The sequence below is a fragment of the Ambystoma mexicanum genome, chromosome 2q (assembly GCF_040938575.1).
Source record: "Ambystoma mexicanum isolate Mex_15411 chromosome 2q, UKY_AmexF1_1, whole genome shotgun sequence".
Classification (NCBI taxonomy): domain Eukaryota; kingdom Metazoa; phylum Chordata; class Amphibia; order Caudata; family Ambystomatidae; genus Ambystoma; species Ambystoma mexicanum.
In genome coordinates this window covers 1,412,293,734-1,412,310,347 of record NC_090924.1, presented here as the reverse complement: position 1 = coordinate 1,412,310,347, position 16,614 = coordinate 1,412,293,734, and the positions used below count along the sequence as shown (strand labels likewise).

Genomic DNA, 16,614 nt, shown 5'->3' with positions numbered 1-16,614 from the left:
ACCTTATCTCTGAATTGTGACAAAAGGGCCTAGAATAGAAGGGGCCTGTATTTCACTAACTCTTCTTATGGAAGTGACTGCTACTAGGAAGGCTGTTCTTGTAGGTTAGTGCTTTTAGGCTTGCTTTGTGCGTAGGTTCAAAGGGAGACCCCATAAGTCTGGTTAGCACCACATTTAGATCCCATCCAGGAGCCAGGTTGGAAATGAGAGGATTCTTTCTCTTAACCCCTTCAATAAAAGCTTTAATTACTGGGATCTTCCACCATGACACTTTCTGCTGGGACATAGTGTAGGCTCAAAGTGCAGCTAAATGGACCTTCAGAGAATTGAATACAAGACCTGAGTCCAGCAGGTGAGTCGGTATACCACAATATGTGTAGGGGAACATTCAATGGGATTGATGCCCTTGGTATTACCAGAAAAACAAGTGGGGGTCCTGGGAGTCTCTCTACCAGACATTAGTCCTGGTTGCGAGAGCCTTACCCAGATTCTTTAGCTCACCATCTTTAATTGGATCTCTGGTTGTTTTTTGCAATTCCCTCTTTCTGGGGACATCAGCTAAAAACTTAATTAAACTACAGACTGTGCAGAATAATGCCCTCAGGGCAGGCACTAGCATCTTCAAAAGGGAACACATCTCCGAAACTAGGAAGCCGGTTCATTGGCTCCCCATTCAAGAGACGATAGTCTGTAAAGCTCTTGCACTTATGCACAAATGCATCCACAAACTCCTCCCATTGTACCTGGCCCAAAGAGTTGCCAAAGCTGTCATAGTTAGACCCACAAGAACTGCCTATACTAACAGGATATCCGTTCCCAAGACTCTAAGAATGCGTGCAGGAGGGTCTAGTTTACCAGTCCTGTCAGAAACACATTGGACTACATTACCCCCTTACGTTAGAAGCATTGAGCCGCATCTAGCCTTCAGGAAAGCAATAAAATCCTTGCGGTTTGCCTAATAAATTTCTGTGCACCACTGTCATAGGAAGACTTATCTAGTCCTACTGCCTATAGGTCTCATTGTAAAGTAATGCCAAAACAAATGTAATCACCTTGTATGTTCCTTGTTACTGTATCACAATGGCGAGGATACATGCTCACTGTAAACAAGAGCCCAATACAGTAAGACAATTTCATGCCACAGCGCCACGATGGCCTTGAGCTGCTAAGTGCGCTTTAGAAATCCAAATAAATAAAATTGGCATCCGCCCCGTTCACCCCCTGGACCCAGTCTGGAATTTAGACTAGCAGTTGGTTTTTAGGATCCAAGCCTCAATTTCGTTCACAATTAGAGCCCAGAAGATCTTACTCTGTGTCTAGGAGGGCAATTGGGCTTTAGCTAATAGGATGAAGACTGGCTCCCTTCTTGTAAATGGGTACTATGACTGAAATGTTCTATTAATTAGGGGTAGCCCAGTTTACAAGAATACTTACAAAAAGCAGGAGCAAAATTGAGGCCCAACATTCAGGAGTGAGTTTCATACTTCTATTGCACAACTGATTGGGCCCCAGGTAGTTAGAGGAAGATCAGATGGCTGTTAAAATACTCTGAGAAACTCCCAGACCCAAGGACCCCTGTACTTGGACTCAAAATGCCTAGGAGACATCCTGATATATTCCTTAAAATTAGTTTTCCACTGGGATTCTGCGATAGCATTACTAAGGGCCTCTGTACTCTCACCAACACCCAGCATTTTGGCATTATCCTTAAGCAACGCCTAAAGCATGAATGGAACCAGCACTCAGATAGTCCTCATATGCCTGATCCAATTTGGCCATCAATAATAATAATCCTAAACAAGTCTGGATGTAGAACGTAAATTGTCTCCACAATTAGATTAAGCAAATAAGGATTTTGACATATCTGAGGAAATCAAATACGGTTGTCTTTTTTCGCAAGACACTCTTAAATAATGCAATGAGGGAGAAGCTGGAAAAAGGTTAAACGGAGTGAAGCTATTTCTTGCAACAAAAGTGTGCAATTCCAACAAAGTCCTAACTGTGGATGGTCATTCGGCAGCAGTTGTGGGTACTCTGGCAGAAGGTCCTACGGAGGTCAGTCTGTGTTGAGAATAAAGAGGTCAGTCACAGCCTTAGGTTGGCGGACATTTAGATCGCCTCTGGGAATGGAGGTTAGGCTCTGGCATGTAAGGTATCATAAAATAATGAAACAAAGTGTATACCCTAAGCAGAAATCTTTGGACTTTCCTCAGATTAGTCAGCTGGCCCACCCTGTGGTCCGACCTGGAGCTAGCAACCCCCAAGCTTTTTTTCTTTTCATTAAATCTTCGAAGTGCTGGGGCACTCAAAGACTTCCTCGCACCATTGAAGACAATTAACTGAGCACACACCGAAATGGGAGTCATAATAAAATCAGGAGACCAAGCAGTGATTCGGGCCCACAAACCCAAGGCAGAGAGCTGGTGGATTGGAGGACCACAAAAGGAACAAAAACAAAACTCCTTTTGACCCAGTAAAAGTGGGTGAGCAAGTCAATGCAAAGCCCAAAACTAGGGTAGAGAAGAACTAGGACAGGACCAGTAAAAGTGAAGGGGGAAAGGCAGAGAGGGCCACATGCGTCCAGTCCCGACCATGCAGAAAAACCAACTGAGGGGGGGAAAGCCTAGGGTGAGACATGGGAGAGCAGAGCCAGGAGCCATTTATGCACCAGGCTTCGAGTAAAAAACTAAAATCGCTACATTTTTGGGGGCTATAATAAACACACTCTGGTCCAATACCCATAAGGAGGAATGTCCCAAAAGCATGAAGGAAAGGAGGCAGTACAAATCCTACATAACTTTCTGAATGGGCTTAGAAAAAACAGGTGCGGGCTTACTTGGAACACTGGGCAGCTTGCCTTTGAGTACACAGTTTCTTCTCCAATGATGCCAGTACTTTGCCAGCATCTAGATTCTGGTGCAGACCCTTCTTCCATTTAAGTATGGAACACAGCTATACCACCAGTAGAAGTACAGCGTGCCTTATGGTACATCCATCTTTTCGGGCATTTTTGCAGTTAGGCACACACAGGTATATCAACAATTGAAACCAAATCATGTTTCGGCTTCAGAAGCCTCAGGGCATCTCTGACACTGTTGGTATTGAAGGCATGCGTCACCTAGTGCAAAGAAGACCAGACTTACCTCACTGCAGGATGCCACAGCTCTGTGCAAAGGTGTCAACCATTTGTTGTCTTTGGCGTTAACTCTAGCTCCTGCAAAAGAAAAACACAATACTGTTAAACAGATCCTGGTTAAAAAGGTACTGTGCAAATGATCCAGGCCAGCAGCCATTCATTTTTCAGGTAACACTAGTGGGCCATGAGCAGCACTGACAAAACCAAACTACTAACTGAACAGGAAAAGGGTTCCTTCTGCACCATGAATGTTTTCATTACACCATCATTTCTCACCAGCATTCTTAAGGTGGCATCAATGTGCCTATACGTGCAATACTACCTACTGTAAATAATCCTAGGTTTGTTAATGCGGTCTTTATAGCATTCTGTTTTATGCATGTGAAAGTTGTATTTTCCAGGTGCTTTTAGTTTAGCTCCGCCTATTGGAACAGATGCATACTCCACACACCAGTGGCCATATATTCTGTCAGAAATGTCGAATGCCAAGAGAAACCAGAGTAGGCCCATGCAATGTACTCTTTATAGAAAGCATTCAGGAGCAAAGATGTGCACTACCCTGTGGGAACCTTATTCAGTAGCAGCCTCTATCCTGTGAAAAACAACAGACGAAGGTGAAGAGTGGTACCATCTGGGCAATGTCTCCAGCAGCTGGAGCTGCACCATATCCCATTGAGGCAGGTCTTTAAGAACTACAGCTGGCCAGACCCTGTATTTTTAAGAGAGGTTGCAGTCTATACTCCGAGGAATGCCCTTAGGAACTGCTGCAAACCACGCCATGTGAGGAATGTTTTCAGAAGCTGCAAGTTGACAATCCCCTTTGTGTTAAGTCTATAAGAGTTGCAGGAAGCTTTAAACCGAGCAATGTGGCCATACGTGGCTTCAAAACCCTGCTCAGACTCCCATTAAGTGCCACAGCAAAAAATCCCCTGCGAGGATGGTCTTTGGGAGTGGCAGAGAATTGTCCTAGACCATACATGTAAACGGAACATTTTTAAAAGTTTCATTAAACAGAAACAAAAAAACACTTTGTTCCTAAGCAAAAGCTTAAACTTACAAGGTAAAATCATTTTTAGGAATAGTGGCACATTCCAGGTGCAGCAGAGAACCAATAATTTAGAAGTTATCTTTTGCTTCACTTTAGTAGCATTAACCTGCTGATATAGAAACAAGACAAAGAAGCAGCCCTTAGTATATACATATTGTATCACCCTGAAAGGGGAGTTCAGCCCATCAGGCTGCCCAGAACATAGGTGTTCTTGGGTTAAACACCCCACGGGTTCAGGGTAGCCTTCGAGCTGAACAACCTAGCATTTCCCACTTGGGCCCTGATGCCCCTCCATTAGCAGCAGCTTTTTGGAAATGCGGTTGCTGAAGCTTCTTTCAAAAGAAATCTTAACTTAGCGTCCAGGGCAAGTTTTTTCATTTTTTTAAAGGCTTTAACAACCACATCTTTAAATCATCGCTACTAATGGTGACAATTAGCCGTCCAATGTGCAAAACAAGCTCTTTACTAACCGGGTCAACATGCCTGCCAGGTTTATTTCCCCTCAATACATGGTAACACTATTGACAGGGGCAACAGAGAGACTACTTCTAAAAAAAAGAACAATCCAGGGTACGACTGCATCGATAGTTCCAGAAGCAAAGTGCCCACAGCTCAAAGTCACGCAAACATCAGAAATAGACAACAGGTAATTTATGTAGATTTGGTAATTCTGAGCAGCTGAAGACTGCAAAGTCACCCATACCCAAACAACTTTACTTGCATTGTTAATTCTCACATGTTAATACTGCAGTGAGTCACATCTATACAGTGGCACTATAGAGTTGCACCCTGCGTTAGGCCCTTTTCTCCCTCTACACAGATGTCCCAAATCTAGACGCGGCTATTACAGCTATGGCTTTGCATTTACGGTTACATTTACTGCGGGCCCCCCTGTGTTAGGCCTTTCTCCCTCTATCCAGGTATTCCAATTCTACTTGCTTCTAATTAGCTAGTACCACCCATGGTTTTGCAAACTATCTGATACTGCATTTACTATTGTTCCCGTGTTAGGCCCTCCCCCGACCCCCATCCAGGTGTCCCAAGTCGAAGCACTGCTGTTTCATCTAGGGTGACTGTATATTATTTGCTACTGCATTTACTGCTGGTAGGTTTTCTCCCTCTATCCAGGTGTCCCAAATCTAGGCGCTGCTATTGCATCTAGAGTTACTGTATTTACTGTTGCCGCCGCCGTTTGACCCTCTCCCACTGTCCTTGTGACCAGAATGTAGACGCTGGTATTACATCTAGGGTCACTGCATCTACTGTTAAAAGTTCATTAATTTCCAGGTGCTGCCCTTGACCTCCCCCTGGGATAGAGTTCCCGCATCAACAAAGACCACCTATCTGACCCCTCCTCATTCCCGGCCATTCTCCTCCCTACCTGCACCATACTCTTCCCCCCATTACTCACCACTCCCGGCGCATAACCCATACTCTACCACCCAACTTCATGAATCGCCCCACTTATCCCGCATCTGGTCAAAACCCACAATCCCTGCCCCCGAACGACGATATACCCGGACCCTGCTTGCCCACCCCCCAACTATCATTCCACCTCCATCTCTAAGATCAGAGGAGCAACCTGGCGCACCAAACACCAGTCTCCTCAAACGCTCATCCACCACCCCTTAACCCACCAGAACACAAACAGTCAACTTCACTCTAGCATCTATTGAAAACAACCCCACATTATCCCCCCCCCGTCCATAGACCCAGCACAATATCAAATTCACAAGCCAGAGGAGCTCTATGGCGCTCCAATCACCACGAGTCCCCCTTCACTACCACACCATCCTTGTGCCCACTGAGGAACTCCACCCACCATCTCAACCTACCTCCCATGCCGCCCTCTCTCCCCCCCCTCAGCCCCTACTCGACCCCCCCCGCCCACAGGCCTCCCCCTTCATATCCCTTCCCTTCTCTGAAAGTAGCTCGTCTCGCCCCTTCCCCTTCTGACCTTCCTACTCTCTCTCACACTCCAATGGCATCAAAACCCACAAAACGCAGAAAGTGTGAATGGTCCTCCCCCTTGATGTTCCATACCTCCCCAATTCTCCATCGCCTTTCCCATCCCTACCTTCAGACCCTCCCCTCCCCCAGTCTCCACCCCCTTGCACTGGACTTCTCACCCAGAACACCTAACCCCCCCACCGCCCGCCAGACTCAATCCAAAAATAACCAGCCTAACCCCCCACACCGCAAGTGCCCCACTCACCACCCTCCCAATCCCCCCTGATCCTCCCCACCTCGTCTTTCACATACTATCCACTGCCTGCCTACTCTTCCGACCCCATTCGACGTAACCCTCTCACCAGACCCTCAAGGTTTGCAGGCATCCAGCCCCCCCCCCTGCCTGTCTCAACCACCCTGAATGATCTTACCACACCCCCCCATCTCACCAGGCACCCATGACCACCGAGCACTCCCTGCAATGAGCGGCACGAAAACCACCTCCCCTCACAAAGTCACATGCATCCTTTTCAATGCCCACTCCGTAGAAAGAACCAGACGGCATCTTTGGCCTCCTATCCTCTGACAATTTCGACCTCATTTTTATCACCGGAGCATGGATCTCAGGCGATTTTTCGCCAGTCGCGCACATGGCCTTCTCCCCCATGGCTACTCGCTTATCGTCCACAATAGACCCTCCAGAGATGGCGGAGTGGCAATCCTCTACAAACCCCATTTCTCCGCCTCACTCGTCGAATCCCAGAATCCCTTCTAGTAAAACTCTCGCTACCATCGACATTCACCCACAGCTTCCTACTCATCTAAAGACCCCCCTGGATACGACGGACATTTTGCCAACAAACTCTGACTCAATAGCTACCATTGAGGTAAATCACCCGTCTCTTACATTCCTGGGAGATTTCAATATCTAGTTCGATATGCCCAACAACCCCATGCCCCATCCTCTGGTCGACAATCTTGATACACTGAACCTCTCCCAACATACCACTGGTCCAATTCACTCAGGTTGGCACAACCTTGATGCGATTTTCAGCTCCTATGACCTGGTCTCTATATCCAGTCCCAAAACGCTTATCAGGACAGACCACTTTGCCATCCCTTTCTCTAGACACCACCATCCCCTTCTCCTACAGCTCCTGCTGCCCCGACCTTTGATAACAAATGCTGGAAGAAAGTCAAGGTGTTCCCCGACCTTGCTGAAGCCCTGCTACTCCGTCCCCCTGCAATGTTGTCATGTGGTAGACCCTAAACCATTGAATCCTTTGACTACTGGCTTAAAGAATCACTAATTCCCCTCACTCCCTCGCGTCCAGCTACCTCACGCAAAGGACCATCCCCAAATGGTTCACGCCCCCATCTGAGGACATTCAAAAAACAAAATAAATCTTGAACGCAAATGGCGAGCATCCAAAACAGTTCTCAGTAGATCCATGTTTGCCCTTCACCATCATAATTACAAATCCGAGATCCGAAAGGCCAAAAAAGCCTATTACAATAAACACATTCCCAACTGTGGCAGCAGCAGAAAAAGAACTCCACAAGATCATCTCTGAATTTGTGAAACCTACTTGCACATCTGCCCAATCCACTCCCACACAATCACTCTGCGAATCCCTCTCGCTACATTTCTACAACCCTTAACACCAAATTGTCCTCCCTCACCCTCTACCCTACATTGACCCCTCCTGAAACCATTGCCCCGGCCACTTCACCAAGCTTCGACTCGTTCAAACCCATCTCCAGATACAAATTCCTTGACCTACTATCAGCCAGCAGACCCTCTGGGTCACCCCACAACCCCTGCCCTGCCTCTGTTCTGAAATAAATATTCTCTTCGGCCTGCTCAGGAGACTATGCAAGAGCCATACTAAATGACTCCCTCACCTCTGGCATGTTTCCAGAAACCTTTAAATTAGCGCATGTCAAGCCCCTTCTAAAAACAAAAGCATCCCTCGACCCCCTTGACCCTAAGAACTACAGGCCGATCTCCAACACCAGATATGTTGCAAAACGCATTGAACGGACTGCATACTGCCAGCTCAACTCCTTCGAAGAATCCAACAAACTCCTCAACCCCGCATGCACCTCTGCTCTCCTTTTCAACCTATATCTGACCACTCTACCAGGAATCATCCGTGCACGCAACCACGCCCGTAACAACTACGGCGACGATTCCCAAATTATCCTAAGAATCCCCAAGACAAGCACCAACCCACATCTCGATCTATAAGCTTGTCTCGGTTGTATTGACCGATGGATAACAACAGCCTCCTTTTGAACCCTGATAAAACTGAAAATCATGGTTTGCACAACCGCTCCCAGGGCCCCCCCTCCCTCACACCATCCACCCTCCAATATAGTAAAAAACCTAGGCTGCACTACGGATTTGGGCCGAACACTCTCCCGTCAGAACAATAATGTTTCAAAATGCTGTCACTACCACCTACAACTTCTTACATGCATTTTTCCTTACCTCATACCCAAACAGGCTTGCCGCTGTTATGTCTAGTGTTATGTCGAGACTGGACTATGCCAACCCCTTATACCTGGGAGAACCAGCATATCAACTCAACAAACTACAAAGAGCCCAAAATTCTGCCACCAAACTCCTCCTCGCCCTGGGACACAGAGACCACATCTCACCCGCTCAACACACCCCCCACTGTCTCCCAGTCGGCCGAAGGGCCACCTTCCAGATCCTATGCATTACCCACCGAGCAGTGCACAAGACTGGCACAACGTACCTACAAGAGAAGATAAAACCCTATCTCCCATCTCGCACCCAGAGATCAAGCACTGCCCTGTTTCTAGCGATTCCAACCTCTAATTCTGCCAGGATCCAAGGATCCGCCTTCTCAACCTTGGCCCCAACTCTGTGGAACTCACACCCCCCACATATTCGACACACCCAAGACTAGACCGGCCTTCCGCAAAGCTCTAAAAACCTGTCTCTCTCCATAATGCCGATTCAGACCTCTAAGGCGGCTGAGACCTTGCAACCTGCTGACAAATGTTCAAAGATATCCCAAGTAATGACGCCGCTGAATGAGACTATAAAGTGACTAATAAGTTTAGAGTAAACGCAGCAATCGCGAACACGCAATTGAAATTCGGAACAGTAAGCTTGTTAGATTAAAACCTCCAGCCAGACATTCACCTCTTCTATCACTATACTCACTCTCTATACCAACACACAATAGAGCACAGCTACACCCCTCGATGAAATTCGGCCTAGCTGCTCACATACGAACATTACTTCATGAACACCTAAACATTCTGATAAAACGCAGCTAGACCCCATGAAAATCAGCCTAGCTGTACACATAAGTGTCCTACACAGGCCTAACACAGCCAGAACCCAGTCTTGGTGACCAACCTCCAGGCTGCAAACATTCAACTGATATCAAATACCACCACACCTAATGCTAGGATGCAGCTACCATCAGGCAATCTCATCAGCTGCGCACATAATCGGTGCGCCCAAGCACCCTATGACACCTTACCCTCTTGACTGACCTGGACTACCGTCCCTGAGGGTGTTCAACCCACCAGCGCTTTGAGGTGATACCAATGATATACAGAGCCCTACATAAATGCCAAATAACATGTTGGTCACTTGCCAGACTCTGGGATATAACATCCAACAGGCTGGCAATACACTCTCCCACTAGCTTGTGTCAGGTCCAGCTTTGGAATTCCTGCAGGAGTGACGATAGCCTACCAGATCCCCCCCACCCCCAAGCCTGCCGACCCAACAGTCTGAGTAAATAGCTATCAAGCTGGCAAACACAAGGGGAAAGGGGACGTCGAGAAAATAAACAGATTTCTTCTGGTCCCGGACTTCAGAACTCGACCTCCTCACGACTGGATTGCTCAGAAGAAACCTAAAAGATCATTATAAACAGGTTACTATGGTTCTGCTTGCACTCTAATCTTGCCTGTGCTATTTTTCCCCCCCAAACCTCCCTTTCATACCTGCTGCCTATGCTATTTAGCCGATAGGCCCTAGATATGTTGAAGATTTAAGTGATGCTTGCTTTACTGTCAGTCTTCACTATATGACTGCTTGGTTTCCTTACTGATTTGTCTTTCAGCTTTTGAACTAAAACATTTTTTGAATTAAAAAGTATTTTCCAAACCAAACTTTCTGAAAAAATTTCTATGTCAACTTCTCTGCTTTATTTTAAACTTAAAAAGTTCCACTAGAAAAGTCTTTCTAAATACGCTTTATAACTTGAGGCAACGTGTCCTTAACCTCAGTTAAAACTGAAGTCTCTGGTTACTAAGTTAATTTGACTTGAAACCCATTGAGAGGTCCAGCGCTTCACTACGTGAGCTTATTTGCTCAGAAAACAAAGAAAAAAAAACTTGAAACAGCTGATGCGTAGGCTGAAAGCTGTGGCGTCGCAGTAGTGTTCTGTTGAACGCGTAAAATCCTTTAAAAATTGACTTGATGCTACAGTGTATTCGGCTGAGAACATTGCCTCGCGCATGTGTGCACTTCAAACCCACAGGTCCTTTCCTCAAATGCCCGTCGGGAAACGCCTTGCGCTAGCAACGACCGAACGAAAAGCTACACGAATATATTAAAGTTAGTAAAACATGCTAACGTTAATTTCTCTAGTGCGTTTAAGCAACTGTAATGCGATGCTGTATTCCTGCTTGCCATAGGTTAGTTAAATATACGCGTGGGAATCTGCTGCAACACCTTTCCAGATAGCGTTTAAGAACAGTTCAATAAATGTCTTTACTTTTAAACTTTCATTTGCTGTTCATTCCTTTAACAAGTGGTTTAAAATAATACCGAGTACTTTTTCTGTAGTACTGAAAATCAGGAATTTAAAAGTTCACTTAGCTTTCTACTTCTGCAGTTGCAGAATAGTTCGGTTCTTCCAAATGCTTCTCAATAGAATTTCTCAATCTTCTCAGAAACAAATACATTGATTATGAACTCTTGCTGTCTGTAGGATCAAACCTTTGCTTATAGGATTAATGTCACAATTGCTGGAGCTGTCAAAACTGTGACCTGCTCTGATGGTAACTTTAATGAAAGGCAGTTTAGAATTCTAAAAAGAATTCCAAACTACCTCACACCCAGCCTCAGCCAATTAACGCTGCTGCTCAACCCCTCCATCTTGCCCTGGGGAAACAAAGGCTTCCTGAAGGATACATTAAGGAAATATCACTGTCACTGTAACCCATACCATTTCCACAACTAAACTCCCCCTTAGATATCCGTTTAAATCTTAGACAGTCCACCTCCCCAGACAGAATGTCTCAACAGTGAATAGTATGGGATCCTGACACTCAGAGCAATATATTGTCTGGGAGGATAGCTCAGGTGCAACGTGTTCGCCTTGGAAGCAAGACGATCTGGAGCAACACACGCTCGATCACTGAGTCCGCATTTAGAAACCTCTAGGTATTAAGCGTGTTATAAATAACATATCATATCTGGAGCCAAAGCCCCCAGTAAGCTTTTTTGCAATATTCAGATTGCTGTTTGGCTGTGGTCAATGAATGAGCGTAAGTGCGCGGCAAACTATCTCCCTCCTTACAATTTCTCTAAACCCACCAACTCTCTGCAACACCTTCCCAACTCCCTCACTACTCGACTGATTTTCCTTCCCTTTACGCTGCCTAGATGGTGCTAACTATCCATATAGTATTTCAAAATTGCAGATGATTTGTGGAGTAGTCTCTGCTTATCCCCCAGAGTTCCAAAATTGGTTGGAGTTTCTTCTCCAGAACATATGCGTCTCCTCTTTCCCTCATCACTCATGGTAATGTCCATCATTGCAATGCTTAGTAATTGCTTAATTATGGGCAGGTTCATGGGATTAAAGCAGCCTGCCACCATTTTGAGGTCCCATGGGATGGTCATGTCAACCTATGCTTCTATGGATCTTCAAACCAGCTGCCTAGTTCAATGCCCGTTTGACATCCCAGCAATGGGAGACTGGCGTTTGTGTGCGTCACCCACCTGCGTCACCATATGCAGGTAGAAGGCGTGTGAGCTACTCGCTCTTTCCTGAAGATGGCATATTCCTGGATTCTGCAACTACGGTCTGTGGATAGCCAGCCCATATGCTCAACACCATCAATCTATTTGGAAGCTTCTACTGTGGCCTGCATTGGTGTTCCCCTGCCCAGGAGGCCAGGGAAAAAAGGCAGCGTCTAGAGAATCCACCATATACAACCTTCAGGGGTGCATCATGGAGCAGGTGTCTCCCCCCTCAAGCCCCTAGTTCCCAACCCTCCTGAACCTTCTTATACAATGCAATATAATCACACCCAGGAAGCAGACCAATTCATACAATGAGATTTTATTTGCATGGATTGCATTTGTCCTGCGTTCATGGCAGATCAGTGTCTGGGTTCAAGACAGTTGACTAAATCAAGACATTCAACATCCCATATAATAAAATCAGATCATGATTAGACAAAAGCAAAGTCTTTAGCCCCAGTCCCAAAATTAGGAGGATGGTTGATATTTAGAACTTCTCGGGTAGGGAAACCCACAGGTACCGTTGGCTATCTACTCTCATTTTACATAAAGATTTGGGTATTAACAGTGAGTATCCAAATGGATTTTGAGAATGTATTTATTGTGGGGCTCAGGCAGGGCTGTGTGGTTGCGCCAACCCTTTTCAACCTTTACGTCTCAGACATAGCAGCCGTGTGGGAGGGGGGAACTACAAATCTGGTAAAGATAGGCAAACTAATTCTAAGCTGGTTGGCCTTTGCCAATTACAGGATTCTTTTTGATAAGACCCTAATTGGCCTCCACAGGAAATTGACCTTATTCCATCACTATGCTGTTCAAAATAATCTGAAAATTAAGGGGCAAAAATCCAGGGTTGTCATTTTTTCCACCATAAAACGCCAAAACCCTATAGCTGGAAGGTGGAAGACCTGCCTTTGGAAAGGGTGTCATCAATGATGTACCTCGGATTCAATCTCGCTAATAACCTCGAGAGGGGGGCTTGGATAACCCTTTTCAGAGGGGGATTTACTAACTTCTTGGCTAAAATGAAGCAAATATAAGTACAACTATGTCGCTACTCCTTGGTACCCCTAATTAGGTTCCATCTCCAGAACATTGAGCTTGTAGTTCTATATGGCCTTGGTATAGTTCCCTTCGACCTGGGGGCATCACTCAAACTCCAGTGGCTTCTCTTCCGATTTTTGAATCAAGCTTAGTACCACAGGCTTTAACTTCGCCTCCCCAACTTTGCCGTTCACCCAGGAGGGTCGCTGGTGTCTTTTTTGCCCCAGGTGAACAAACTTCAATTTCGATCCTCAAGTTTGGTTGCTTTTTTCAGCAGTCAATGTGGCATTTGCATCACAGACCTGTCGAAAGGTTCCAGACAAAGAATAAAGTAATATCAGAAGATCTCTTGAAATAAGGTGTCGGCAAAATATCTGCTTGTTTTTTTATATTCACATTTTTTATTGAACATTAATTCACATTTGACAATCAAACACTACATCACAATAAGATAAAATCCCCCCTCCTCCTATACAACTGGGTGAACAGAATAATATTTACAACTCCAGAAACTTCCCCTAAATCTCTTCATGAAGGTTGAATTTTTAATTCCTGAACATAATCACCCTTTCTAACAAAGACATTCTATATAGGTCCTGCAACCATGTTGGAGCAGTAGGCAATTTCTCACCCTTCCATGCCCGCAATATAATTTTCTTTTGCGGATAATGAAGCCCCGAAGAACCAACACCTTTGTGGGTATGATAGATCTTCTATTAGATCCTCCTCCCCCAAGATGAGGATCAAGAATTCATAATCAACATCAAACATTGAAACCTTGTTCATGGTCCGTTTTATTTCATTCCAGAATACCCTTAAATTGCTACAATCCCAGAAAATATGCTCAAATGAACCAACCCTGTTTTTGCATCTCCAGCAAGTATTGGATTTAAGCATTCTCCTTTCGTAGTGTCTCTGTGGTGATCAGTACACACTATACAATATTTTGATTTGTCGAATTCTTTCTCCTAGGTTTAGTGATGTCAATTATATCTGTTCCCACCTGCAGATGTCCATTTTAGATTCAATAGACTGACTACTTATTAAGTAAGTTTTCATCATCCAATTTACATTTTGACAGAGGTTTATACACTTTTGAAGCTATATGGCCATCCATTGTGAATTCCATCAACCAATCAGCAATTTCTTTGTTCGGACTTGGAATCCTCTCAACCACAGCCTTCCTCAATTTTCTGCATACCATATAGGAGCAGTCTTGCATACCCCTTTCTGCCGTCAATTTATTGTAAGTGATCCATTTCCAGTCTGCAAACAGGTCGCCAAACCACCAGATTCCACACAAGACCCAATTTGGTCAGAACAGCATCTTCCCATCTAGTACGATCTCAGGATTCAGCCATAAAGATGGTTTAGATAAACAAGAGTTCTTCCTTTGTTAACTCTCCAGGATTCTGCCAGCATTGCCTCAAGAACTTAGATGGCAGGTAGATTTTACTTAATTTTGCATCTTCCAATATTAAGAGCGCTCTGGGCGATAAAGTTGTACACCTACTCGTCTCAGCTGGCGTCCATAGATCCGTTGCATCCTCAAATGGAATCAAGTGTCTCACAGCGAAGGCCAGATGGTATCCTTGCAAAGTCTGGTAATCCCAAACCCCCTTTCTCAGATGGGAGCTGCAGATTCTACAATTGTAAACCGGGTTGTTTTCCATCCCACAGAAAAGATTGTAACATGCTGTCGATTTTCCTCAATTCCTTTTTCTTAGCCATTAGTGGGATAATACTTAAGGTGTAAGTGATGTGTGGTGTTGAAGTCTTTATAGCATTCACCTTCCCCCCCCCCACAAGCTTAATTTTAACTCAGTCCATACCTTTCTTCAGCTTCTCAATTATACTTCCCAAATTAACGTCCATCATGTGATCTACATCTCTAGTTAGCCAAATGCCCAAATACCTAATTCTCTCTCGACACCAACTGAACCCATATTTGCTTAACTGTTGACTGGTGCAGGATTCAGATGCAGCCATTGCCTCAGACTGTGTCCAGTTTATCTTGTAACCTAAGAAATCATTGCTGGTGACTAATTGCTTAATTGCTGCTGGAATCTACTTGTCCACCTCCTGAACCAGTAACATATTATCCTAACTTATAGCCAAATTATCTGTGACGCTTCTCCAAACTGAACTCCACGAATCATTGGATCCCTTCTGCTCCTTTCAGCTAAAGCTTCCATTGCAGGACGAACAGCAACAGGGCGGGTGTACAACCCTGTCTCGTGTCTCTGCCCAGTATGAAGTCATCTGATGAAAAGCCATTTGTAGTCACAGAAGCTGTGGGTTTTGTGTACAGTAGTTTTATCCACTGTATTAGATTGTCTCCAAAACCATAGCTTCTCAAATATTCCAAAAAGAAATTCCAGTCTATGGGGTTGAATACTTTCTCTGTGTCTAAAGACAGGATCGCCAAATCAGAAGACATTTTCTTACTTTCGTGTCGGGTCAGGATCAACTTGCGCATGTTCACAGAAGCAGGTCTTCCCTTTAGAAAACCTGCCTGACCAGGGTTAGCAACTTGAGGCAGAATGTTCTCCATTTGCATAGCCAGTGCCTATGCCAATATTTTATTATCAGTATTTATCAGGCTTATAGGTCTATAACTGCCCAACTATGTCGTGGGTCTGCCCTTCAGAGAACGCAAAATCAAGGCATGTCTAGTAGTAGACTGAAGCAACCCTTTGTTCCATGAAGAGTGTAGCATCGCAAGCATTAGTTCATATACTGCTTCTGGCATAACTTTGTAAAATTCGGCTAGCAAACCATCCGGCCCCGGACACTTGACAACATTTAGGCGATATGAAGCGTTCTTCAGCACTTCCACACTTAAATCCTTATCCGTGCTAGTTCTCGATGCCTGTTCAAGTCTCTTTAGTTTGCAGCCCTCTATGTATTTTTTCTGATCATCTTTATTCATGTTTGTCTCAGAAGTATAAATCTTTGAGTAATATTCCCTAACTTCTTTCAATAATTTCTTTAGGCTCATGTGTCAGAACCCCCGTCATGCTTTCAATTGCACTGATCGATTTTTAACTAACACCTCAAGTCGATGAGCCAACAACCAGTCACATTTCTCTTCTCTTTCATTGTAAGAGCACATTGTCCTGAAAAGAAGCCTATTTGCTCTTTCGGTCAGCTTTCTACTAATGTATATTTCTTGCGTTTCAGCTCAGGACTTAATCCCACAGTTGAATCCATCATCGACTGCCTTTCCAATGTAGAGATATCATCCTCTAGCAACCTCATCTCTCTTTCCCACATCTTTTGACTCTTAGCAGAGAGGACTATCAACATACCATTCATATACATAACATTTAAATGATTGCCATAGTTTCCACAGATACATCGTTACTCCAGTTCGCACTGACAAAATATTCTGCTTTCTTAATAATT

General features: G+C 44.8%; 1 protein-coding gene across 2 annotated transcripts in view; it reads right to left on the bottom strand.

The window, feature by feature from the left end:
• The window catches only part of ANKRD28 (ankyrin repeat domain 28), a 1,823,421-nt gene that overhangs the window by 1,270,936 nt on the left and 535,871 nt on the right, over nt 1-16,614 (bottom strand). For both annotated transcript variants that reach the window (XM_069648906.1, XM_069648905.1), the window contains exon 4: nt 3,144-3,214. In XM_069648906.1, coding sequence (XP_069505007.1) covers nt 3,144-3,214 — 71 coding nt within the window. The remainder of the gene's footprint in view (nt 1-3,143; nt 3,215-16,614) is intronic.